Source organism: Microtus oregoni, unplaced genomic scaffold (assembly GCF_018167655.1).
Source record: "Microtus oregoni isolate MIOR12 unplaced genomic scaffold, Mior012 000006F_ref0000085, whole genome shotgun sequence".
Classification (NCBI taxonomy): domain Eukaryota; kingdom Metazoa; phylum Chordata; class Mammalia; order Rodentia; family Cricetidae; genus Microtus; species Microtus oregoni.
This window is the reverse complement of record NW_024543065.1, coordinates 57719867-57747441: the sequence shown is the minus strand read 5'-3', so window position 1 is coordinate 57747441 and position 27575 is coordinate 57719867. Positions and strand designations below refer to the sequence as shown.

The 27575-nt window shown below is 44.5% G+C and overlaps 2 protein-coding genes across 6 annotated transcripts in view; one reads left to right on the top strand and one right to left on the bottom strand.

Moving 5' to 3' along the window:
- Positions 1-826: 826 nt before the first annotated feature.
- Positions 827-15297, bottom strand: Znf570 (zinc finger protein 570). Of its 2 annotated transcripts, none has more exons than XM_041654256.1 (4): positions 15202-15297; positions 6707-6833; positions 5799-5894; positions 827-3764 (listed from the first exon to the last, which is right to left on the bottom strand). In XM_041654256.1, the coding sequence occupies exons 2-4, from the start codon at positions 6828-6830 to the stop codon at positions 2440-2442; spliced, it is 1545 nt and encodes a 514-aa protein (XP_041510190.1). In that variant the 5' UTR covers positions 6831-6833; positions 15202-15297; the 3' UTR covers positions 827-2439. The 2 variants fall into 2 exon arrangements, with proteins under 2 accessions (XP_041510190.1, XP_041510189.1); XM_041654255.1 differs by lacking the exon at positions 15202-15297 and adding an exon at positions 13932-14158.
- LOC121449644 (zinc finger protein 569) overlaps positions 13936-27575 on the top strand; it is a 38639-nt gene continuing 24999 nt past the window's right edge. For 2 of the 4 annotated variants that reach the window (XM_041654227.1, XM_041654223.1), the window contains exons 1-2: positions 17082-17299; positions 18694-18855. The gene's annotated coding sequence lies outside the window, so the exon portion shown is untranslated. The other 2 variants (XM_041654226.1, XM_041654225.1) reach the window with 2 other exon arrangements.

Sequence of the window (27575 nt, the reverse complement as noted above, 5' to 3'; positions counted from 1 at the left end):
TTGGCCAACTAAGGCTGTGACTTGCTGATCCTTGTTACTCTAACAAAGAATACTCTAAACAAATACAATACAGCACCTTGGTATTCAATGTGAAATGCCTTTAAAAAACAACTTTGGCCTTATTTGGAAAATTTTGAGATATACTGAATGACAGAACTCACTTGAAATCTACTGAATCAGATCCTGTATTTTAGGAAGATATCCAGGTGATTCAGTGTGTTATAGCATGACAAGCACTGATTCAGTATTACTTAAAACTATGTCTCCTTGGGCTAGTTGTAAATGTAAAAGTACATACAAAGAGCCTACAAAGCTAACTAGGATTTCAAAGAGAAGTTCTGGCTGGGCATGGTTGCTCATGCCTTTAATTCCAACATTTGGGAAGCAGAGGCAGGTGGATCTTTGTGAGTTCAAGACCAGTCTGGTCTATATATAGAGTTCCAGGCCAGCCACAACTACATTGTGACACTCTGTTTCAAAAAAAACAGTGGCTATATGTGCATTCTATCTTAACCTTTAAGAAAGAATGCTGCCTTTTGAGGCTAGCCTTGTCTACATAGCAAGTTCTGGGGCAACTAGGGCTGTATGGTGATATCTCAAAAATAATGATGATGACCGATAATTTTAAAAACAATGCACTCTTTTATTAGAAGAATGGTTAGCATATTTTTTTTTGTTTTGTTTTTCGAGACAGGGTTTCTCTGTGGTTTTGGAGCCTGTCCTGGAACTAGCTCTTGTAGATCAGGCTGGTCTCCAACTCACAGAGATCCGGCTGCCTCTGCCTCCCGAGTGCTGGGATTAAAGGCGTGCGCCACCACCGCCCGGCTGGTTAGCATATTTTTAAGTCTTGTCTCAACCACCTTTTCATTTTACTCTGAGACAGGGCTCACTGTGTGACTCTTTTTGGTTTGTAACTATATACTTCCTGATCCTAAGATTAAAGGTGTGGCAGCATGCCTAGCACTTACCTCTACATATTCAGATTTCATGAATACAAGCTTGAAGATTTAGTAATACAAGTTCGAAGAAGATCTATCTGTCTGTCTGACTGTCTATCTATCTGTCTGTCTGTCTATCTACCCATCTATCTCTCTGAACATTTTGCCTCCACATGCATATGTTGCCCACAGAGGCCAGCAGAGTGCATCTGCCACTGCCCTCCAGGAACTGGAGCAACTGATGGTTGTGAATTGCCATGTGGGTGCTAGAAACTGAACCTGGGTCCTCTGCAAGAGCAGCTACTGCTCTTAACTGCTGAGTCATTGCTCCAGCTCCTAGTTCAACTTTAATTTCAATAAAAAAAATTTCCATGATTGTTTTTGGTTTTTATTTTGTGTGTTCATTATGAAAATTTTAGCTTCAGTGAAGTATTTTATTGGAATTTCATAAGGAACTGATTCATGAAGGTCCAACATGCCACACATTAAAAAAAACACCACAAAATGATTCATAATACACTAGAAAGCCCAGTTTGATTTACTCCATTCTCTTTAGAAACTTGATAAAACACTAATAATCAATTTTTGTTTACTACCTGTGTCTATAATGATTATTCGCCAAGAGGATGAAAACTCCCATTTATGTTCTAAAATATTTAAGCTTTTTTCAATTCTGATCGGGTGCTTCCCAAAGAGGTTCAGCGAATCTTATCTCAGCTGTGAGAAGTAAATGAATTAAAGTATGCTAACTGTATTGAACAGTGCCCAGTGCCTGGCATGCACCTATTTACTGAGGCTCTGCTAGAGTCGATGTCTTATGTTAAGTGTTCTGCATGCAAATTCCTCATCTCAGTATGGATTAATTTTCAACAGATACTTTCATGTAATACATTTCCACAATACAGTAGCCTTTAATATCCCTATTTTAAGATTAAAACCATGAGGTTTAGACAAGTTAAATTAGTTGTTCAAAGTCACACAGTGCCATAGTAATGGCAGAGCTACGGTTTCCCAGAACTAAGCTCACAGTGTTAAGAAGAGTCTAGTGCCTAAAGCAGGCAGGGAGAAAATAAAGCTGAATGATATGTTTGGATCATACAAAAAAAGAGTCTTATATACAATTTTAAGGGTGTTGATTAGTCTAAAAACAATAGCAGGAAAGGACAGTTTTAGGTGGAGATGGTGATGTGTTAATCTTTACACCTTAAAAGAATTGCTGGGTATGGTACCACACTTCTGTAATCTCGGCACTTGCACTTGAGGGGCAGAGGCAGGAAGGTAATGAATTGAGGCCAACCTTGACTACATAATGAGTCTAAGGCCAGCTTTTTTTTTTTTAACACAAGATTCACTTCAAAATAAAATCATTTTGGGTACATTATTGGAAAATCACTTGGAGATAGTAATAATAGATACTGGAAACCCATTAGAACAATATAGCAGTGATCATCACTAAAGACAGAAAAGAACACAGATTTCGGAAATATTTAGGAGCTGGGATTTACAGGACTTGGTGATTGCCTGGATTGGGGGGTAAGAGTGACTCCCCAGTGTGAACTCTCTGGTGATGAGCAAGATGTGCGTGCTGCCTGAAGGTTTTCTTACACTCCTTACACTCATAGGGTCTCTCTCCTGTGTGGATTCTCTGATGCTGGGTAAGGGATCCACAGTAACTGAAGGCCTTCCCACAAATATTACATTCATAAGGCTTCTCTCCAGTATGCACTCTCTGGTGCTGAGTAAGAGACGAGTCATTGCAAAAAGCCTTCCCACACTTAATACATTCATAAGGTTTCTCCCCCGTGTGAACTCTTTGATGTTGAGCAAGATAGGCAATCTGGCTGAAGGCCTTCCTACATTCCTGGCATTTATAAGGTTTTTCACCTGTATGGATTCTCTGATGCTGAGCAAGGTGGGAATTTTGGCTGAAGGCTTTCCCACATTCCTTGCATTTGTAGGGTCTCTCCCCCGTGTGTATTCTCTGGTGCACAGTAAGGTATGCGCGAAGGCTGAAGGCTTTCCTACACACCCTGCACTCAAAAGGTTTCTCTCCCGTGTGAACTCTCTGGTGTTGAACAACAGATGACCTATTGCTAAAGGTTTTTCCACACTCAATACATTCATAGGGTTTCTCTCCAGTATGAACCCTCTGATGCTGAGCAAGGTAGGCAAACTGGCTGAAGGCCTTCCTGCACACCTTACACTCATACGGCTTTTCTCCAGTATGAACTCGCAGGTGTTGAACTAGATGCGCGTTCTGGCTGAACGCTTTCTGGCATTCCTTACATTCGTAGGGCTTCTCTCCGGTATGAATCCTGTGATGCTGAAGGAGGTTTGACCTCTGGCTGAAGGTTTTCCCACACTCCGTGCATGCGTAGGGCTTCTCTCCAGTGTGGGTTCTCTGATGGAGGGTGAGGGAGGAGCTCTGGCTGAAGACTTTCTCACAATTGCTGCATTTCAGAAGTTTCTTCTCTGTGTAGGTGCTCTTGGGCTTGTCAGTCTTCAAGCTTTTCTTGTGTGTGCCTTGTTTAAATGCACTCTTCTCTTTGGAGGTTGTCTGTCGTGTATGAGGCAATGTGTTCTGATAGAAACCTCCCCAGGATCTGTTATCAATCAGAGCTTCAAGAGCAATGGTCTCTTCCTTGAAATATGCTTTTAGATTTTCAGATTGTCTTTCAAAATGATGCTCATGGTCCCATTCTCCCATCAAACTGGGACAATCAAGGCCGATACTTCTAAGTTCCTCAATTATCTTTCTGGATGACTGTTCTTCATAAAGTTCCTGCTTTGGGATTAATCCTTCATTCACATTCATAGACTCCCGATCTAAAAGTAATAAAAAAGTGTCTTCTTTATTATATATCAAGAAAATATGATCATGAAAGAACATTTGTAAAGCGAAGTGTGTAAACTTAGTATCAAATAAAACCTCCAATGAACACTTATTCTCACAGTTCTGAAGTATATAACAAACTGAAAATTGGTCATAAGGATCTATGCGGAGTGGCTAAAATTTGAAAACCAGCAGCACGGCAAGCCACAGGGTGAAAAGGAACGGCTATAACCGGACTTGGCTGTAATTCTGGACACTAAAATAGTCTGCATTCCCACAATTGCTTCATCGAAGGACATTCATTGAAAAATAATTATCTGATTTGAGACGCTCTTGTGGAAGCTTCTGGTATCATGACCACTGCTTTCATGGATCTTATTTCCTTAGCAGAGATGAAAAGCAATCAGGGAACTTTAGTTGCATGTTAAATGTGTTGGAGGCCTCCAACATAAATGTACTAAGTGCTACAGAAAAAGGAAGGGTAGGCAGCCATGTATCTGTACAGAGTTCATCAAGGTCCTAAAATGACATTGACAATTGTCTATTTTACGTTTTACTTCATTATAACTTAAATTGTACAAAATAATCAACAGATAAAATTTTCTCTTACCTTGTTTAAAATTTTTATTACATTGTTAAACTTATTCTGCTGGGCAGTGATGGCACATGTGTTTAATCCCAGGACTCGAGGCAGAGGCAGGCAGATCTCTGAGTTCAAGGCCAGCCTGGTCTACAGAGCAAGTTATAGGACAACCAGGCCTAACACAGAGAAATCCTGTCTCAAAAAACAACAGAAAAAATTATTTTGTGTGTGTGTGTGTGTGTGTGTGTGTGTGTATGCGTGTTCTTCCAGAGGACCCAAAACTGGCTGCAAGCACCCAGGCTTACAACTGCCTGCAACTCCAGATGATCATGGTGTCTCTTCACAGCAAGAGGAAAGTAACTAAGGCATGCACGCATGTGTGCATACACACAAGCACACTTTAAAAATGAAATACTTTCTAGACTCCATATATGTGATAATGTCTCTTTATGTGAGTGATTCTTTAAAATAACACATAAAATTTAATTCTGTATCGTTTGATACTACAGTTACCCATCAAAATGTCTTCACAGAAAACAGACTGCGGACATAAAACACTGGCTGAGGCGGTGTGGGATGTGGGGTTGAGAGAGGGATTTACGATGACAGAATACTTGTCCTTCATGTTTCCTCAGTGTTTCCTGTCTGCAAATCCTTTCCGCACCACAAACCCAAGCTCTTATTCCTTTGTTCCCCAAATATTCTCCAGCTGCTTATCTTTGCTGCTGTTACAGACTGTCGTCTTCCCGCTGCCAGAGCCCCCTGACCTTCCTCTGGGTTTCCTTCTCGTCTGGGCATCTACAGCTCTATCACGTCTTTACTGCCGCCCGGCACTTGTTATTAGTGCACACGCGCAGCACTCTAGGACCCCGGGGTGGGGTGTGGGGAGGAGGCTGCTGCAGGTAACCATGTCTGAAGGGCAGCTGAGCAATGTTGGTGTTGATTAGCGGAATGAGAATGCGTGAACTGATAGAGAAGATGAGGCACTTGGGGAGAGACCACTGGTTGAGGTCACACCACACAGCAGAAAAGTCCACGGTACTTCAAACGCATTGTTATAGCGGTGACAAAACAAAGAGATGAAGTGACTGTCCTAGAATTTCACCACATGTGAGAACCAGAATTTGAACCTAGTACCTCATTTACTCTCGGTATGGCATTCATCAAATCAGGAAAAGACTATTTAAATCTAGACGCGAATAATGAAATGAGAAGCAACAGAAGTCGGAAAACAGATGGAATAAGTCATTAGGAAGAAGGGAAGCATGAGGGAGGAGAGAGCAAGGTTGGCCAGTGGGGAGAATATCCGGGAAAGCCCCACGTCTCTTTTAGGCCTAAAACATTTAGGAACATGCCACAAAAAAGAACCCAGTGATGCTTTCTTGAGTCTGATTCAGCTGTCACCTTCAAAGGTCTCTGCCTTTCTAGTCCGGCCCCCACTCACCTGTGGACAAACTGTCTGTCAGTTCGGTCTTCACCGTCCACGGCTCTTTTCCTTGTTCCAACAAGAGTATCACACTTGGCTTGGAAAAGCAAAGTCCTAAGCATGTGGAAAGAAATGACTTGGTTATGCCGAGAGCAGCCCATGGCGCACGTCTGGTACCAGCCACACCGCTGGGCAAGCCCCATGCCTAGGAGTACCGGCCATACCGCAGGGCAGGCCCCATGCCCAGGAGTTAGCAACCACAAAATGAATGCAATAGCAGTTTTCTTTCCTTTTGTTTGCTTTTGCTTTTTTTCTTATGGTATTTTGTTTGTTCATTTTGATTTTTGTTTTTGTGACTTTTTTTGTTGTTGCTGTTGGTAGGTTCTTGATTTGTTTGTTTTTCTTTCTTTTTTTGAATTCTCAGCTACTTCTCCAGGACCATTTCTGCCTGTGTGCCACCATGCTTCCTGCCATGATGTCAATGGAACCTCTGGAACTGTAAGCAATCACCAGTTAAATGCTTAGCTTTATAATAGCTGACTTGGACAGAGTGTCTCTTCATAGCAACAGAACAGTGACTGAAACAGGGCTTACATTTCTACATCTTAGTCCATCACTGAAGGAAGTCAGGGCAGAGACTCAAACAGAGCAGGATCCTGGAGGCGGGAGCTGATGCAGAGGCCATGGAGGGGTGCTGCTTACTGGCTTGCTCCACATGGCTTGTTTAGCCTGCTTTCTTATAGAACCCAGGACCATCAGCCCAGGGATGGTGCCACCCACATGGGATGCTCCTTCCCCCATCAATCACTAATTAAGAAAATGCCCTGCAGTCTGATCTTATAGAGACATTTTCTTAATTGAAGTTCCCTGCTTTCAGATAACTTTAGATTGTGTCAAGTTGACATAAAACTATTGCACATACTTACCCAGAGACACCAGGGTCCTGTAGTTCTCCAACATCACGTGGCTGTACAAATGCCTTTGAGAAGAATTCAGACAATCCCATTCCTCCCGGGAGAAGTCTACTGCCACATCTCTGAAGGTCACCATCTCCTGAAGTGAAAGAAATGAAAGGAAATGACCTCCTCCCTCACCACGTTCACCTCGCTTACCCAGCACTGGGATGGTGTGCTCTCTCTGAGATGACACCCCCAAAGACATCAGCCACGTTCCCTCTTGGGGCCCCTATAGCTCTCAGATCATTCCGAACAGTGCTCCAACATAGTGGGGACCTAGCAGAGTCATTGTGTCATGGCTGAACATTAGAATGAAACCGTCCTTTCTCACTATCTAACAACATGAGGATGTGATAGTTGGAGGTGCTTAGACCTGAAAGAAATCACAGTAGAGAACAGCAGTCGCTTCCTATGATCCACAGGTTGTTTTTCTGAGGGCGTTTCCCATCTGTTGCATGACTGTGGTCACAAGACTGGCCTGGCACCCTTGGAGCACCTTGAATTACTGGGTACTGCAAACAGAGCACAGCAAGGGCAAGCAGCACACAATAAGGGGTGTGGTGATTTTCCTCAGAGAACACACAGGTCAAAGGGACGTTGTTTGACACACACACAAAAAAAATGGCCTTTGTGTGGCAACCAATAATATGCTCTGAACGGCAGTTGGCGGTTCAGTCCATCAGAGGCTGGGCTTCCTTGCTGCCAGAGAGCCTAGACTGCACCCTGGAGTGAGTCTCCTTTCTTGATCCCCTTGAGCAACACAGAACAACACACCCACCTCAATTCCCTACTCCTCTAGCTATGCTCACTATAGTTACTTATAAGTTATGTGTGGGAGGGCTTTGCCTGCACATCACGTGAATGCAGTGTCCTCAGAGGCCACAAGAGGGTGTTGGATATCATGAGCGGCAATGTGGGTGTGGTCAGTCTCTGCAGGAGCAGAGAGTGCTCCTAACCACTGAGCCATCTCTCCAGCCCCAGATCAGAGGTGCTGGGTTTGAACTCAGAACTTTGCATGTGTGAAGCAAGGTTCTTCAGTAAGCTACATCCTCAGCTCTGTACTTTATTTTATTTTTTGTGACATAGTTTAATGTATCCCAGGCTGGTTTCAAATTCTGTGTAGCTGAAGATGACCTGGAACTCCTGATCCTTCTGCCCCAACTCTAAAGTGCTGGGATAACAAGTGTACACTATCACACCAGGTTCATTTGAGGTCCTGGGTTTAAGCTCAGGGATTAGTGCATGCTACGCAGACACTGGGCTACAACTCAGCCCTCTGCTTGCTTCATTTATTTCCTGTTCCCTCCCCTGATGACTAAAATGTAAGCACCACGAGTTCAGTGTGTTTTGCTCACTGCTCCATTCCCAGTGATGGGATGTTGGGGGCTGCAGACCCCTGGCCCCTTGACTTGCTTTGCCTCCTCAGACCCTTTGCCTGCTGGAGTGAACTGAGCAAAACAACTTGTTTACCTGTGCCTGCAGCTGCTCTGAGCACGAGACCCTGATGGCAGGGGAGTGGGTTCTGGTGAGGCCTGCAGCTGAAAGAACCCGAGAGCTGGGGTGTGGTTATCCCTATATAAGCTTCCCTGGAGCACAATAAAGTTGGCATTCTTGTTTCAAGGATGACCCGTGTCCCTGTGTCTCTGTCTGTCTGTGTGCATATGTTTTTAACTCTCTAGCCTGGTTCCTTGGTTCACATACCGTAGAGTGTAGAACAGATGCTGTGCTTTACAATGGAACAGAACTGGTACTCATGAGACATTCAAATACTCAATGGTCCAGCCAGACACATGCCTGTAATCCCAGTGCTTGGGAGGCAGAGGGAGGTGGATCTCTGTGAGTTCGAGGCCAGCCTGGTCTACAGAGTGAGTTCCAGGACAGACACCAAAGCTACACAGAGAAACCTTGAAGAACAAAACAACAAAAAACTAAATCAAACCAAATAATACTCCCTGGACCACTTGAATGAAGAAGGAAGGGTTGAATATTTCAAGAAGGCGATAAAAGATGGCCCACAGTTACGTGCTACAACTCGGAGAATTGTGCTAGACTGGGCAGAGTAAATAGTTTTTGTGTAGAGAAATAGAAGTTTCATTCATAATTTTGCTTGTCTCCGGAGCAGGGCAAAGTTCTTAAAACTCTGGAGCTAAGCTGGGATTCATTTGCACTCCAGTTTTCTTTATGTGACTGCTGCTGATGAACCAAATAAACGCTCCATGTATGTGTTCTCAAACAAAAGTTAATAGCTCACCAAAACAAAAGCTGTGTGACCTGTTGTCAAAGCAATAGACAAGGATGTGACTTGTTTCACATTTTGTATGGTGTGTGCGTGTGTGTGTGTGTGTGTGTGTGTGTGTGTGTAACATAGAATCAAACTAAGGGCTTTGTGAATTCTAAGCAGTATTCCACCACCACCTTCTTCATATTTGATTCAATTTTGTCCCCATAAAAACAAAATAAATTGGGTATGGTGGCGCATACTTTTAATCCCAGCACTCAGGTGGTAGAAGTACTATGATTTTGAGGCCAGTTTAGTCTACATATCCAGTTTCAAGACAGCAAGGACAACAATAAGGACCTTGTCTCAAAAAACAAAACAAAACAGTAAAACCAAGAAAACAACAACAACAACAACAGCAGCAACAACAGACCTGTCTCAAACCAGGCAGAACAGCACAGGCCTGAAATCCTAACACCCCAGGGGCAGAAACAAGACAGAAAGTTTATGGTCAGCCTGGGTACACAGAAAGACCTTATGTCAACACACCAAGGGCTAGACATGCAGCTCAAGGGGTACAGGACCCGCCCAGCACAGGAAAGGCACTGGCTGTGATGCCCAGCACAGGAAAGGCACTGGCTGTGATGCCCAGCACAGGAAAGGCACTGGCTGAAATGCTCAGCATTTAGGAGGCTGACACAGGAAAACTCCGAGTTCTAGGCTAGCCTGGGGCACATAAAAAGCCCATGTTTTTGTTGTTTAGGAAGAGAGGAAAAGAAATGGCCTCAGAAAGGAAAGGATTCTAGAGGCCCCAACATGCAGTAACAGTCCTTCTCTTATTTAAATACACGAGGTTATAAGGGAACTGCTCCCGTTCTGCTTCTGCCAACAGTTGGGTTGGTGAGGTACATATGCTCCCCAAGAAGTTTCCCTTAGTTTATATAAAACCATATAATAAGAAAGAAAGGGAAGCAGGGGTGGCTCAGCAGTGAGGAGCCCTTGTTGCTCTTGCAGAGGACCCAGGTTTGGTTCCCTGCACCTCCATGGAGCTCAGAGCTGTGAGTAAGTCCTGTTCTAGGGGACCCAACACCTTCTTCCAACACCTGGAGATACCACATGCACATGGCACACATACATACATGCAGACAAAACACGTATGTACATAAAACAAATTCATATCTAATAATGCACATATGACATTCATAGTTCTTCAAATCTTTTTAAGGATTTAATTGTGTGTCTATGTCTGTGTGTGTATACGAGTGCAGGTGCCTATGGAGGCCAGAAGAGGCTGTCACAAGCCTCTTAGAGCCAGAGTACTGGCAGTTGTGAGCTGCCTGACATGGATACCAGATTTAGGTCCTGAGCAAGAGCAGTATATGCTCTTAACCCCCGAGCCATCCTCCAGCCCTCACCCTCTTTTTCCCAGGTTGTTCATCTATATAATCAACAAAAATTATCGCAAGGTCAACTGCAGGCATAGCTCAGTGGTAAGAGTGCTTGCCTCCCTGTGCAAGGGCCTGGGTTTGAGCGACAGCATTGCAGTTTCAAAGAGGGCTTAAATCCCAAATTGGAAATTAATTTGACCCCTGACAAATGATGACAGTGTACTTGGCCTCTGTGCTTCCATGGTCTACACATGTAGAGTCAACCAACCATGATCAAAATATCAGGAGAAAGGCTCGAAAGCCACAGAGAAACCCTGTCTCGAGAAACCCTGTCTCGAAAAACCAAAAAAATAAAAAAAATCAAAATATCAGGAGAAGCTGGGCACGGCGTGTAACATCTGCAATCACTACACTCGGGAGGCTGAGGCAGGAGAATTTTAAGTTTAAGGAGTCAATCACGGTCAGAGAGAGGGGGTGAAACACAAAAGGAGCAGGAAGAACGGAAGTAGAGAGCCAAGCCAGGAGAATATAGCAGCTATCCACGTGAGAGATGTCAGTTCAGAACAGAACAGAAGTAGTGGCGGCAGCGGAAAGCTGGCTGATTCTAGCTATGATTCAAAGGCTGAACAAACCGCTCCGCGATGGAAGAGCAAGAGCTCCTGAGTTCACGTCCCCATTTTATCTGCAACCTACTCTGTTTATCATCAACAGCGGGAGAGTGGTCCTACTAAGCTGAGAATCAGACCGTGACACTCTCCCACTCGTGGATTTTACTCAGTTTGAAAGATGCTTGCATTTGAGGTGGTGAATATGCAACCTCGTGAACACATTCAGTAGGCAGTCAGAGATGAAAGTTGGGTTCAGGGATGCGATCTACTCAGGTGTGGTGGCGCACACCTTCAGTCACAGTCCTCAGAAGGCAGAGGCCGGTGGACCTCTGCGAATTCAAAGCCTGCCTGGTCTATGCAGAGCAACCCCTTATTGAAAGACCCTACAGACCCCCTCCTCAAAACCCGCAGCCAGCCTGCTCCCGTAAGAACATCCCATGTGCCTGAGAGAGCAGGAGATAGAGATAGGAAGACTGCAAGGCAAGATGTCAATAAGATAGGATATCAACAAAGCAGGTTAGCTATAAGATAGGAACAGGATGACTGTTGCCAGGCATCCATGCTGAGAGAGGAAACCATTCATGTCCCCGCCTCATTCCGATAACCATGCTTTTGCTTCTGTAAGCTTGCTTTTTGCTGACACCGTTGGTGAGAGAGGAAACCATTCATGCCCCCGCCTCATTCCGGTCAACCGATAACCACGCTTTTGCTTCTGTAAACTTGCTTTTTGCTCTTCCCTATAAAAAGACTTCCCCCCAGTCTGCAGGCGCGCAAGTCCTCCGAAAGACTTGCTGCCTGCAGGTACCTGTGTTTACTCAATAAACCTCTTGCTAATTGCATCCTGTGGCCTGGTCTCAGAGTGTACTGGTTCTGGGGTCTTCATCAGAGAGGAAAGGTCCTCTCTGAGGGTCTTTCACTTATGAAAATAAAAAGGTTTAGATATACAGTCTGGCAGCTGTGGGCATACACATACACATACTCATATACAAGCCATGAGACAAGATGACATTACCAAATCAGTGAGTGTGGATGAAGGAGGAAGAGGCCCGAGACTACATCCTGCGGTACCCAATGTCAACAGGAACTTAAAATTTGTTGATCTGTGAATGCTTGGAAGTAAATAGAATTAATCTGGCCTTTATCTTGTATGTGGGGGAATGGCATGCTAGGAAGAGGAAACCTATGTTCCCTCACACATTAAAAACGTATATAGTGCTACACACCTTTGATCCCAGCACTTGGGAGGCAGAGGCAGGCAGATCTCTATCGTGATTTCTTTTGCTGTTTACTATATAATAAAACTCCAGGACAAATATAAGAATAACCTTGAGACAAACACGACAACTGCAACACACACCGTCACTGTCCTCCCCACCCCCAGGCCAAAAGAGGCCCATGCCACTGCAGGCCTTTCTCCCCACTGGGGGACTCTGTGAACCCTGCCTCTTTTTTTTTTTTTTTTTTTTGGTTTTTTCGAGACAGGGTTTCTCTGTGGTTTTGGAGCCTGTCCTGGAACTAGCTCTTGTAGACCAGGCTGGTCTCGAACTCACAGAGATCCACCTGCCTCTGCCTCCCGAGTGCTGGGATTAAAGGCGTGCGCCACCACCGCCCGGCGAACCCTGCCTCTTGAATCAATGTCTGACTTCACTGAACATCAGACCACAACATTGACAAAATTACCACAACAGATCCCCATGAGTTCGAGGCCAGCCTGGTCTACAGAGTGCAGTCCAGGACAGCTACCTGTCTCAACCCCTCCCCACAGTGGATATAGGGGTGGGGAGGTGGGCCATAGTTAACAACATTGGTAAGCTCTTTTCAGAGGATCCAAATTCCGTTTCCAGCATCCAGGTCAGCGCAGCCCAGTGCCTGTCCCACCAGCACCAGAGGATCAGACTCCCTCTTCTGGGCTCTGCGGGAAGTGCCACACACCTGGCACACACTCATGGATAAACACACATACACTTAAAAAAAAAAACTATTGAAAAGGTCAAAAAATTTAAATTAAAAATGTTAAGGACGCGTGAGCTGACTGAAAGAATTTCCCACAGAGTGAAAGAAATTAGATGCAGTCAAACGAGCTAGCCAGGGATGGGAGTATTGGGAATCCCACCCAAGGGCTGTGGATGCCACCTGCTGGCTCCCGAAATGGGTTCAGGAAGAAAAGTTGATGCCTGTTCACTTTGAAAACAGGAAGGCAATGAAAGGGAGAACACACCACCTCACCTAACACACGATCTTGAGAAGCCAAGAGCCATTCTTTTTTTCCTCTCGACTCTTCTCTTAAGAACTGGCAAGCCCCGATAACTGAGATAGGGAAAGAACGTGAATAATAAGGTGTTCCTCTCAGCATCCTGAGTTACCTACCATTTTAGGAGTTTGTTCCCTCCTGCTGCAACCTTCCCTCCAATAACAGCACTGATGGAGACCTAGCAATTTATTTGCATCCAATATAATTCATGCCTAAATCCTTTCCAATTTGTTACTTGGGCAGCAAATACGAAGAGATTACAAACAAAGAGAAATACGATTGATTAAAGATACAGCTTGAATAAATAAGCCATTAAGATTAAATGAAGTTGCTGAACTTGACCATTCTTCTGCACAATAGGAGAGTGATTCAGAAACTTGGTAGCATGCTGTCACCACTTGACTAGCTTGACAAAAAAGACACTGGCTGACAGTCTCAAGACCCTCACATACCCAAAGTCTCAAAGACGACATTGCCAGCCACTGCCACACATATGCCACGGTTAAAGGCCCTGTGTGTAAACAGTATCAAATGTTCACCCTCTCCTACACTCCCAGTTCTCAAACATTCGGGTACCACAGGCTGGCATCATGAACAAGGTCTCAACGCTCTAGTCACAAAGAAGCTGCACGTCCGTGCACAAGGGATTAAAGAGAAAAGTATCAGATGTGGATTCACTCGCACCCCATCACAGAGTGGACTCGCACATCAGGTGACCGTGTCGCCGTACCATAGCCAAAACTGTCCTGTTCCGAGGGCCACCCAGAGTGCCTGATGACCGGTGTCCGAGAGACGCGCGCGGGCCACTCCCCGGCCCACTCCACTCCGGCAGAACCAACTGCGGTAAGATTCCCTTCCGTTTCTTCCTGGAAGGCTCTGGAATCTCCTCCAAACCCTCTGACCTTAGGTTGAGGGAATTTAGCCTCAGGGGGAAAGGGACGGGAAAGAAGAACCTCTGTTGCCTGGGATCCTGGAGGACACAAAGGGGCGACGGCCCAGCTACCGCTGGGGCCATTGGGAAATGTAGTTCGGACCGAAAGCGCAGCAGCACCAAGGTGTTTCACTGCACAGACAGGTTCAGTCCCAAAGTCTCTATCACTGGCTTTCCGCGGCCAAACCACATGCAGACATCCATGCAAGCAGAGCACCCATGCACATAAAATAAATTAAAGTATGTATTTATTTATTTTTACTTTGCATGCGTTTTTGCCTACCTTTATGAATGTTCGCCAGGAGTATGCCTGGTGCCAGGAGAGGCCAGAAGAGGGCATCGGTCCCCAGAGTGCTCTTAATTGCTGAGCCATTTCTCTAGTCCTTCCATAGATCTTTTTTGGGGGATGGAGCCCAGATCCTCAAGCACACCAGCAAGCACTTTGCCACTCAGCCATGCCCTCAGTATCTTTTTGATCGGACTCGACACTTCATTTGAACACATAGCATTTTTCTTCAGGAAAAAAATCCTTTCACAACTCACAACTGGGATTTTGAGAATAAATAGCAGACCTTCTGTGTCTTTGTGTATGTTTCTCTGAGTGTAACTGTGGAAAACAGGATGTGCTAGGTTAGGCATACATTTCTGTGATCACTGTGTGACAGTGTTCTCAGTATAATATTCGTGATGTTTAGATGTGCTATGATGAGAACAGGACGAGTGTGGCAGACGTTGAAGGTTTAAAACGATGGATATATTTTTGTGTATAGGATTCTCCTCTGTAGTGTCTGGTTAGAAGCCAGAAAACAAAAGTTAAAAAAAAAATAATAAGGAGTAGGGCTGGGCATTGTAGTGTACACCTTTAATATCAGTACCTAGAAGCAGAAGCAGGCTGATTTCTGTGAGCTTGAAGCCAGTCTGGTCCACAAAGCAAGCAACGGCAAATTCAAGAAGCTTCTATTAGACAAGGAAAAAAGAAGTAAACTATTGCTTAGAGTTCTACACTCTATGTGAAGTAAAATAATGTCGCTTAAATACGAAGATAAAGGAAATATGTACACTGTAATACCTGAAGCAAGGCCTGGAGAGATGACTTTGTAGTTAAGAGTACTTGCTGCTCTTGAAAAGGACCTGTCTTCAATTCCCGCAATCACATGGAGTGACTTACAACCACTTGTCACTCCAGTGCCAGGGAATCCCATGCCCTCTTCTGGTCTCTCCATGAACTGCATGCACCCGGTGTAGAGGTACCTGGAGGCAAAATACACAGAAAATAGAAATAAATAAACCTGGCCTGACAGTGGTGGCACAGGCCTTTAATCCCTGCACTCAGGAAGTGGAGGCAGGAGGATCTCTGTGAGTTTGAGGCTGTCCTGGTCAGCGAATTCCAGGAGAGCTAGGGTTACAAAGGGAGACCCTGTCTCAAAAACCCAGAGGGGGTTAGGGTTAAAAAAAAAAACAAAACACCTTGTGCATCAAAGGGTATTATCAATAAATGAAATATGGTGGAATATTATTTTAACTGGGCCGAGATGTGTTACATTTGTTTCTGCTTTGGAATATTATGTGAAGGTGTTTTACTTTTATTTCTGCTGCATTTAACAATGTAAGGCTGTGTTACATTTGTTTATACTTCATTTGTTAAATTATGAAAACATGTGTTGCTGTTTCTACCTTGCTTTCCTAAGGCACTTGATTATTGGTCTAATAAGAAGCTGAATGGCCGAGCCCGAAAAGGGATAGGTGGGGCTGGTGGGCAGAAAGAATAAGTAGGAGAAATGTAGGCTTGAGAAGAGAGGACAGAATGAGGGAGAAAGAGAGCGACTGGCCCGGGGCAGAAGTCAGGCAGCCATCAGCCAGACCTGGAGACAGTAGGGAAGTAAGCTATACAGAAAGAATATAAGGTAAAAAGCCACGAGGCCAAAGGTAGACAAAGTGAAACTAGTCAAGTTAAAAGAGCTAGCCAGGAACGAGCCTAAGGTAGGCCATGCATTTATAATGAATAATAAGTCACCGTGTCCTGATTGGGAGCAGGTTGGTCGCCTAAAGGTAAAAGCCTGCTACAATGAAAAGACAACTTACTCCTACAGCATGGGTGAGTGTATCTTATAAGGGTTTTTTTTTCAAGGTGCTTGTTTTGTGGTACTGGAGATGGATCCTGGGGTCTTCTGTACACAAGGGAAAGTACCACCCGAACGACACCCCCAACTCCTGTTAAGGGTTTAAATAAATATATAAAATAATATGAAAAACTCCAGCCAATAAGAAAATTACAACCAACTTAAAGAGAGCGGTGAATTTGAATAGACGTTTCTCCAAAGAAGATGTGCACTGCCCAGCAAGCAGCTGGAAAGTTGCCTGATCTGATTTGTAATTATATTACCAAAAAAATAAAAGGTGTGGACAGCAAGGGAAAAGATGTGGAGAGGAGGGTCAAGGTGCAAATGCAGTCTTGAAAGGCGCGGGACCTCAGGCCCTGCTCACAAGCCTCCTTTCTCCCCTTCCCATTTAACTCTGAAAATCTTGTCCGCGACGCTTCTTCCCAAGGGGTCCGCCTCTTTCTTGCTCCGCAGGGAGCCCAGCATTGACCTTGGCAAGTCAAAAGGCCCCGTAGTTAAAATGGAAGAGCCACAAGTTTCTCTTGCTAGAGATAAGGAGAATGACTCCCTTTCTAGCAAGCAAGAACTTTCTTCAAACCTCTGAGGGAATGGGGGCTTTTGTCTAAATGCCAGACCTTGAGAGAAAGGCTTTCTTGGACGACCAGCCACGTAGGAACTAAATAAACTCAACCGTGCTTCCTGTTTAGACCAGACTTCTTAACCCTGAGATTCTCAGCAGGAGCAGGGACTGCTTTTCCTTTAGGTGTGCGACAAATCTCAGGCCGCGAAGGCCTCTGGGAAATGTAGTGCGGAGCAAGAAAGCGGCGGACCCATTCTGATTCTTCTCAGTTGCAAGCCGCAGACCCGGGCTGTTAAAACCAGGCCGGAGGGAAGCCGCTGCCCCAAAGACGCTGGGCCGTCAGGGCCGGTGCAGGCCTAAGCCGATCCCTTTCCTGGAGCGGGGCGCCCTCACCTGGGCACTCTCCCGGTTCGCTCACCGGAGGCCAGACCCGCCGGGCGAGCCGCGGGGCCCTCTGGGAAGTGCTACCCAGCTTCTAACGGACCCAGGTTTGTGGCGCTTCTCCCCCGCCAGCCTTCGCTGCGCCGGCTCGTAGTCCCCCCGGGCTGTGAGCATTGGGCGGCGGTGGGATGTGGGATCGCAGCCGGTGACCGGGCTCGGCGGTGATTCCCGGGAAGCCGTTAGCCCGGAGGCCGGCAGTCTTTGTGCTGGGTGGGAGTGGGGCCCTGTGGAGCCGGGTCCTGTGGAGGAGGCGATGCCGGCCGTTTGCAGCGGCCATGGCCTGGGCGTGATGTGGCTGCAATTTGCTCGTTATCCTTTATGTGCCTTTACGAACATGGGTGCACATGTGCATGACTGAGGTAACGAATGAAAGAGAAACTCTGTGGGTGGAAGTTAGGTAGGAAGAGTTGTGTGTGTAGATGTGTGGAGACCATGTTTGCTCCATTTAGTCGTTTATAGTAATGGAAAATGCGTTTCTGCACGAAATATTAGTAGCCCCAACGCCTGAGTATTTGACGATTTATTTTCATGTATTGACAAGCTTTTTGTGTTATTCGCCTTGCTGCCCCCACTCCATTCCCCAAATATCAAGATACAGAAAAGCCCTTCCTCAAATATCAAGATGCAGAAAAGCCCAAAGAACAAAAAATTATTCAGTTCTACTAGGCACATAGGTCCTGTTAAATTTAGGTTTTTACACTCCGTGAATATAAACACTTGCATTATGTGCTCATATAACAAGCATGGTGGCTTAAAAGAGCAAGCGCATATATACAGTTCCGTAGCCCAAGTTTCATTTAATAATATGTTGTTAACCTAGCGACATCAACAATTTCAAATGGCTACTGTTTCCATTTTCCTTGGTATACATATATACAGCTGTCTCCCGAATAATTTGTGTCTTCTCACCCTCTTGAAGTTATAAACCAAGTTCATGAAGAACTGTTTGGCAATGCTCCAATGTATCTTCTTCCTCCCTCCCATGCTCGGGTAGGCTTTTCGAAGTAGAATTGGTACGGTAATAATCCTCATTAAAGTCTCCCTCAATCTAAACTTTTCTTCCCAATGCAAGGTTCTAACATCCTACAATATTACTAAAATAATAGATTCATCCCTATCATTTCAGTAATATTGGAATAGAGATACACTCCAGATAGCAATACATGCTATAAGTGATGGTAATCTTTATTAACTTTGTAGTTATAAAATACAATTTTAATCCCAGCACTCAGGACGCAGAGGCAGGCAGATCTCTGTGAGTTTGAGGCCAGCCTGGTCTACAAGAGCTAGTTCCAGGACAGGCACCAAAGCTACACAGAAAAACCCTGTCTCGAAAAACAAACAAAAACTCAAATTGAGTTTGCAGTACTTGTTACCAAAATCAAGCATTTTGTGATTTGTTTTTCTAAAGTAATGTTTTATTTTCTGCTTTTGTTTCCAGAGTTCTTCCTCTGCTGAAAATCCTTTTAGAAACTGAAAATTGATTGAATGTTGGACACCTATCAGTCACAGTTTTTGGTGCTTGGGATAGAGCAGTGAAGAGAAGAACCAGCCCCTCAGCTACCATGATACTCACATCACTGTGGACCAGATAATAAACAAAGTAAGTGAACCAAAATATCAGATGCTGAAAAACACTAAGAAAAGAGTCAAAATAGGAGGATCTTTAGAATCAGATATTTAGTTTTAGATGATGAGGCCAGGGAGGGGATGTTGAAAGGAATGATGAGGAGATGATGGGAGGAAAGGAGGTGGGGACCCTCACAGTCGAGGAAGGATCGCTGCATACAGGAGCCGTGAGGAGATGATGGGAGGAAAGGAGATGGGGACCCTCACAGCCGAGGAAGGATCTCTGCATACAGGAGCCTCGAGGAGATGATGGGAGGAAAGGAGGTGGGGACCAGTACAGCCGAGGAAGGATCGCTGCATACAGGAGATGATGGGAGGAAAGCAGGTGGGGACCAATACAGCTGAGGAAGGATCTCTGCATACATGGCAATTGCAGCTTAAAAGTTTCGAAGGCCGGGCGGTGGTGGCGCACGCCTTTAATCCCAGCACTCGGGAGGCAGAGGCAGGCGGATCTCTGTGAGTTCGAGACCAGCCTGGTCTACAAGAGCTAGTTCCAGGACAGGCTCCAAAACCACAGAGAAACCCTGTCTCGAAAAACCAAAAAAAAAAAAAAAAAAAAAAAAGTTTCGAGGTTTTCATGCCTTCTTGGATAAAATGCAGGTGCTGGGTAAAACAACAAATGAGGAAGCCTAGTTCCAGATGTGAGAAGAAAGCTTGGTGGAGGGAGGCGCGCAGAGGAAATTGGGCTTTGCAGTCCATCGTAATGATTTTGGCTTTTACACTGAGTATTTTGGGAATAAATTTATCTGCTTAGTGGCTGCTTTGGCTGCCCTGGAGGCTGAACAGCTGGAAAAGGAATGCAGAAAGGGCGGGCACAGGGAGAGGGAAGGAGCAGAGACCAGTTAGGAAACCTAAAATGGTCCGAGTGAGAATGAGTGTTGCCTCTCACTCCAATGCTCAAGCAGAATTGATGCAGAATGTAAATGTAACAAGGTAGTTCAGTGTTGATTAGGTTAAGAATTTGATTTTTTAAGACTAGGCTGGCTTGTCTTTGACATGAAGACCCACTTGTCTTTGACTCCCAAGCACTGTGATTAAAGGTGTATATCACTATACCAAGCAAGTGTGTATCCCATTTTAACCTCACTTTTGCAAAACTTTTTCAGAGTCACAACAGCCATTTTATATTTGGCAAAGACTTTCTCAAACAATAAATATATATTTAAAGTCAAAAGAAAAGAATTTGATTTTGTTGTTGTTGTTGTTTGGTTTTTGGAGACAAGGTTTCTCTGTGTAGCCTTAACTGTCCTGGAGCTCAGTCTTTAGGCCAGCTGGCCTCCAACTCAGAGATCCACCTGCCTCTGAGTGCTAGGGTTAAAGGTGTGCGGTACCACTGCCTGGCTAAGAATCAGTTCTTGAGAATGGAGGCAAGTCTTACTCAAGGCGCTAATGAGATTCTAGTTTGGGATATAGTGTGTAAAGTGTGATGTCACGTTGGCAGCTGCATATACAAGTGTGACGTTCAAGAGACCTAGAATGGGGAATTATCAGCATATAAATAATTCTGAAAATCTGAAGGATAAATGAGATCACTTAGAGTGGATGGAAAAAGACAGAGGTGAAGAACTGATTTGGGCGTTACTCTAATGATTGACATTTGAGGGATAGTGGAGAATTAGCAACAATGTCTGACAGAGACCAGCTAGAAAAGTCAGAGGAAATGAGGCGGATGTGTTAGAAACGAGTCTATCTTAATGAAAACTGTCAAGCACTACAGATAGGGTACTGACGATAAAGAGTCATTGAATTTAGCAACATAAAATTCATTGGTGGCTCTGAAAAAATTCAGTGGATTATGAAGCCAAGGAGAACTAGAGAAGAAAAACTGGAGAAAACAAATCCAGATAGTTCTTAAGAAATCTACCTCCCCACACCCCCAAAATCAAAATATGCAGGATGAAAGAACTATAAAAAAAAAAACCGAGGGAGGAATGTGTATGTGCTTAACGAGACAGAGCTGATAGGATCAGATGGCAGAGTACGCCTTAGCGTGGAACATGCTCACACTAGTAGGAAGAGAGAAGGAAGAAGCAACTGGACAAGAGACAGGCCAGCAAGCAGGTGGTTGATGAGATCCTGCAAGCTTTTTCTCCACACTCCTTCAACTTTATAGTCAGCTGAAGAAGACCCAGCCTGACCCAGCTGAGAGACTGGAAAGAGGTGTTAGGGGTTTGAAGAGAAAGCAAAGCAAAGCAAACACAAACCCAGATCCGCACTTGAAGCCAGCAGGAGTGATGTGAAAGAGAACCGGGAGGCCTTGTGTTAAAATGAGTTATTGTATTTTCTGAGTGTGGACTTTTAAAAAAGCTTTATTTTTATTTTGTGTGTGGGTGTTTTATCTGCATGTATGCCTGTGCATCATGTGTGTGCAGTGTCCTTGGGTCCTCTGGACATTGAGAGCTGTGTTTGTGCTAGGAATCCAACCTGCAAGAGCAAGTGCCCTCCCGCTGGGCCATGACACACATACCCCGCCCCCGCAGCCCCAACTGACAGTTCTGAACTGAGCAGATGAAAAGGCGGGACTAGGAAGGTACTGAAAGACAGTGAGAGATCCGTGGAGCCACGGAGGGGCTGAGATGGGGGGCAATGAGATTGGTGGAGCCACGGAGGGGACAATGAGAGATTGTTGGAGCCACGGAGGGGACAATGAGAGATCGGTGGAGCCACGGAGGGGACAATGAGAGATTGGTGGAGCCACGGAGGGGCTGAGATGGGCAACAAAAAGGAGGTTTTTCAGTTTTGGTTTTCAGACATCTGGTAAACAGAACAGAAAGAGCTGGACATGATGGAGGCAGGGAGATGACCTGTTTTAGGTTAACCTGGGCTACATGGCAAGACTCAACAAAAAATTAATGATTGGTCTGTCATTGTCACTATTATTTCTTCTGCCTTTACAAACTGAAATATTTTCCTAAAGAAAGAAAAATCCCTCATCAATTATTTAGAGACAGTTTGTATAAGAGAAAGGGAATACATGGACTTTTTTTCCCCCCATTATAGGATTTAGGGACATTGAATTGTTTCTAAAGTGTGTCTGTCTGTCTGTTTTTCTCTCTCTCTTTCAGGACAGGGTTTTACTGTGTAACAGGTTTCCCTGGAACTTGCTCTGTAGACTAGGCTGGCCTGGAACTCACAGAGATTTATTTATGGTTGCCTACTTGCCTTTGTGCACACAAGTGTATGCAGTGCCTTCAGGGGCCATAGTCCAATCCCGTGGAACTAGGTATTTACAGATGCTTGTAGCCATCTAGTGTGGGTGCTGGGAACTGAACCTGGGCCCTTTGCAAGGGCAGCCTGTGCTCTTAACCACTGAGCCATTTTCCAGCTAGCCTCTGGCATCTCTTCCTAAGCTTTTGTTTGTATTACTATTATATACTCATTGATTTCAACATACTAGTGTTTCAAGTTTTTGCAATTACTTCTTATCTTAAGTTCAAACTTCTTATTTTCAATAACCCTTCAAGGTGGCTTCTGAGTCCCCAATAGATTTTTATAATTTCCTCTATTTGTGTTATCACCCAGCTATTTATTTTGAACATTTCCTGCTCTAGGCATGAAGTCATTATTTTATGCATGGTGTCCCAATTTCTCTTAATGAGAAATAGCATTTAAGACCATAATTAGGGCTGGAGAGATGGCTCAGGGAGAAATAGCATTTAGAACCATAATTAGGGCTGGAGAGATGGCTCAGGGAGAAATAGCATTTAGAACCATAATTAGGGCTGGAGAGATGGCTCAGGGAGAAATAGCACTTAGAACCATAATTAGGGCTGGAGAGATGGCTCCGTGGTTCAGAGCACATGCTGTTCTTGGAGAGGACCTGAGTTTGATCCCCAGCACCCACATCAGGCAGCTCATCACTGCTGTAGCTGTAGCCACAGGGATCTGACACTCTCTGACCTCCAGTGTGCATGCACAGCCTAAGTAATAATTAAAAAGAAAATAACTTTTAATCATGTTTTTAAAAGACCTTTGTTGTTATGGTTTAGACAAAACACTGTGGTTTCCCGAGGGGTGCAGTGGCAGAAATGCTGCAGGTCCCCGAGTGGCAGCAGTGGGCAGCGGGCCATGAAGGCAGCTGGTCCCAGGCAGGGAGCTGCATGGCGGGTGAGAGACAGAGACCTATTTGGCGTGCCATGCAGAGAAAGTGGCTATTTACTTAGTGGGTTCTGAGGAGAAGGGAAAAGAGCAGAGAGAGAAGCAGAGAGAGATAGAGAGAGAGAGAGAGAGAGAGAGAGAGAGAAGGTGGGGAAGGGAGAGAGGTCGGCGGGGGGGGGGGGAGTGGGCACTGCTTGTCTCTGAAAGGGACAGGACAGACCATTACATTTATAATAATGCTTATTACTATTGGTATGGTCGTTGTTTCTAAGTGTGTGTGTGTACAAAACTGGATTTTAAAAAACAGTTTAGGATATCTATATGTTTATTTACCCACTTACCACCTAAAGTATATAATTTATTTTTAAAATACAAGCCAGGTGTGGTATTGCACTCCTTTGATTCCAGCACTAGAGAGGCAGAAGCAGGTGTATTTTTGTGAGTTCCAGTCTAGCCAGGTCTACATAGTAAGTTTCAGGCCATGTTTTTTGAGATAGGGTTTCCCTGTGGATTTCTCTGGCAGACCTGAAACTCACTGTGTAGTACAGGCTGGCCTAGAACTCAGAGATTCTCCTCCCTCTGCCTCCTGGGTGCTGGGATTAAAGGCATATACCACCACTGCCCAGCCTAAAATTTTTTTTAATAAAATATATACAAACATTGTGTTTCACTATAATACAATTTTAAGCCATTTTTGTTCCTGCTAGAAGAAACATACATGCCATGTGCAAGTGTTATAGCTCTGGAGGGAAAGACACCCTGACTGTGGGATGTCAGGCAGTACCTCCAGCTGTGAAGGGAAGGGATCCTGGTTACCTGCAGCTGTGAGGAGGAAGGCTGACTTCCTGACAAGCTGTGTTCTGGAGGGGGATGGTCTCTCTGCACATCTGTGGCAATCCCTTTACTCTGGAACAGAGAGTCTGGAGCGGTTGAGCTCTGCTCCACTCTACAAAGAAAGTTTCCTAGCAGAGATTCTGTTTTACCCAAAACTTTCAAGAGATTTATTTGGGATGAAGGAATCCAGGAGAGCTGCTGACTGCCAGGGTGGAGAAGGGCAGCTGCCAACTGAACAGGCACAGGGCTTATATAGGGCTTCTTAGGAGTGGAGATTTTTTTTCCAAGGAGAAGATTTTCAGGGTGGGAATTGGTCAAATTTTAATCTCCTGGATCTTGGACAAGCTCAGGGTGGCTAGATTTTGTGTTCAGGGATTGGTTGGTTTTATCTTCAGTTGGTCAGGGCAAACTTGGCTCTGGTTATAGCAACAAAGTATTTTTTTTTCCTGTTCTGGTTCCAGGGCCAAAGTGTGTTTCTTTGACTCTGGTTTCAGGATTGAGTGGTTTCTTTGGTTCTGGTTTCAGGGTTAGAGTGTGTTTCTTTCATTGGCTCTGGTTTCATGTTGTGGTCCCGGACACAACTCACATGATTTTATCAGGAGGGAGTTTTCAGGGATCCCTCATGGAATCCTGAGTTTACATCCAGAAAATTCACCCACGTTTATTCTCCAAACAGCTTTTATACCAAAGCATAAACTGAGGGGGAAGTTCATTAGCACTCTGTTTCCTAGATAACCAGGAGAATGACTGTGGTCACATCCACACCTTTCTATGCCCATTTTGTCGTCTTCCTATCTATGCCTGCTCTGTCATGTAGACTGAATTAATACCTCTTTCCCAGGCGACCTCCCAAATTACAAAGAAGGAGCAGAGTGACATTAGCGTATCCTGTCCTTTGTTTAGGATGGTGTCAGTTTATCCCAAAAGGCTAGGTGACCACCTCCTGTGTGGCCAGGTGCAAACTGTGGCCTGAAATTCTGGCCGCCATACAATATAGAAATATGGGCCTGTATAATGTGGCACTACAATTCACTCCCTCTTATTAATTTTAATAAAATCTGTGCTTCTGTAACAGAACAGATGATCAAGTCTGCATTAGGCAAAGACTCCTTCATTTACCCAAATTTGCCCATCCTTGGAACAAGCATTTCAATCATGTGAGCTCCTGTCTTAGGCTACTGGGGAGAAGAAGCTTTAAGCCCATCTCTGACTGCCGACCTCTGTGAACAAAAAATATTAAGGGAGAGAGATACCTTTGGGCTCTGTGTCTTGGAGCTATACTTTCTAGACAGGAGAAATTTTTTTTTTTTTTTTTTTTTTTTTGGTTTTTCGAGACAGGGTTTCTCTGTAGCTTTGGTGCCTGTCCTGGAACTAGCTCTTGTAGACCAGGCTGGCCTTGAACTCCCAGAGATCCACCTTCCTCTGCTTCCCGAGTGCTGGGATTAAAGGCGTGCACCACCACTGCCAGCGACAGGAGAAATCTTAATGTATTATGAATAATCATGCTTCTAAAGGCTACAGTCTCCTAGTTATATGACAGGAGGATCACCTGAGTTGAAAATGTTTCTTCAGCTGGTCTTAAATTTTTTACATTGTATCAAAATCTAAAATTCTGAACACATGCATTAAACCCAAACATTTACAGGGCTTGTCAAACTTTTCTCAACATCTTATAAGCAGCTACAAACATCACCAGGTCAATACCATAATTCTAGAATGGGGATTAACAATAAATCCACAATTAACATATCACAATCTTCTTAAATCCATATTAATCAAAAGACAAGAAAAGCTCTTCTGATGGGTGGGAACAATGACATTGGTGCTGTCAGATACCAGTTCCAGGCTGCGCAGCAGTTAAACCCCCAGGCTGCCTCCTCTAAGTGAAGAGGGCTTCAGCCATTCCTTATTGAGTCTTTCTTTCCCTGAGGGGAGAGCTTAGGTCTTAGTTCTCAGGTCCAATATTTCAATCAAAATGAGTTCTGTGTTGCAGAGACTAAAACAGTCAAATGTTCAGTCTGCCTCTCAGCTCCAAAGCAAACAGGACTGAGGCTGCAGAAAACTGCAGTCATTGCTGTCAGGTCATCTCAGTAGGGCCTCTGGGACTGTGTGTCCCGAGTCTGGCAGCAGCTCAGCATCTGTCCTCAGAGCAGCATGGCATCCTGCAGCACAGCGCAGAGCAGCAGGTCCCGCAGACCGGGCACGCCTCTCTGGGTGCCGGGGAGACTGGACCATGGACTCCTCTCCAGCCTCTATGGGGCGTTTGCAGCTGTGATGTCATCGGGTCTGCCACTCCTTTACTGCATATGCAGTCATCACACCCAGTTTATTTCTTTCTGTGAAAAAGCACAAACACATCCTCAGCCCCAAATTATTATAGGGTCAGGTCTTTTTATAATTCATTGCAAGGGTTTGGTCACCTTGGTGTCATCATGCCAGATCTGCCTGCAGCTTTTATCCTTTTGTTTTCAAGGAGCCATGACACACTCCACAATTCCTTTTCATTATTAACCATATATGCAGTTCTTCCATTGGCAGAGCCATTTGAAAATTTAGCATGGCATCCTTTAAGGGATCTTTAGCTATAACATTAGCAAAATATAGTTGTGTGAATAGCAGCAGCGGTCAGCTGGGAAAACATTATTACTTTGGCTTTATTATTATTATTATTATTATTATTTTTATTTTCGAGACAGGGTTTCTCTGTAGCTTTTGGTTCCTGTCCTGGAACTAGCTCTTGTAGGCCAGGCTGGTCTCGAACTCACAGAGATCCGCCTGCCTCTGCCTCCTGAGTGCTGGGATTAAAGGCGTGCGCCACCACCGCCCGGCTTACTTTGGCTTTTTAATTGAGCACACACAACTGTCCAAGAATCACTATCTTAAAATTATCAGTTAATCTGTTGCGTAGTATAAGGAACATTGACCATAGTCAGTTCTCTGCTAAATCATCTCCTAGGTTCATCCTTGCTCCTCTGTACTAGACAAGCTTCTGCTTCAAATTAAGAGTTTAATTTCTTAACTGGCAAAAACAGGAAGATGCAGCCATAAAAACTTTGTTTTTCCGTAAAACTGCTGTAGAATAAGTTTTGTACTTATCATACATACTTGCCATAGCTGAATCATGATTAATATACTCTACCTGCTTGAGTACCTGTCTGTAGTTTTTTGTAAGCTCTCTATTGGAAATTGGGTCATTGTTCCCTTTAAGAATTTTACTTTGTAGCTCAAGATCTCCCATAAGAATATTATAATTAAGGCTTTAGCCATTGCGTATCTAATTAGGTTTGTAAACTATCTTCCTTTTAATTTGCAAGACTGCCTAACTGATAGGAAAATGGAAAAAGGAAAGCACATTCAACTAGTGATGCTGGCATAACTTGATATTAACATATAGAAGAATGAAAATAGATCCATATTTATCACTTGGCACAAAACTGAAATCCAAATGAATCAAAGGCCTCAATCTAAACTGAACCTCATAGAAGAAAAGTTAGAAGTACACTTGGATGCACTGGTGATGTGGGAGTGTCATATATTAATCTGTTGATTTCATTAGTTAAGCAATAAAGAAACTGCTTTGGCCCTCATAGGTTAAAACATAGGTGGGAGGAGTAAACAGAACAGAATGCTGGGAGAAAGAAGCTGAGTCAGAGAGTCGCCATGATTCTACCACTCCAGGCAGACGCAGGTTAAGATCATTCCTGGTAAGCCAGCTCGTGGGCTACACAGATTATAAGAAATGGGCTAGTCCAGGTGCGAGAG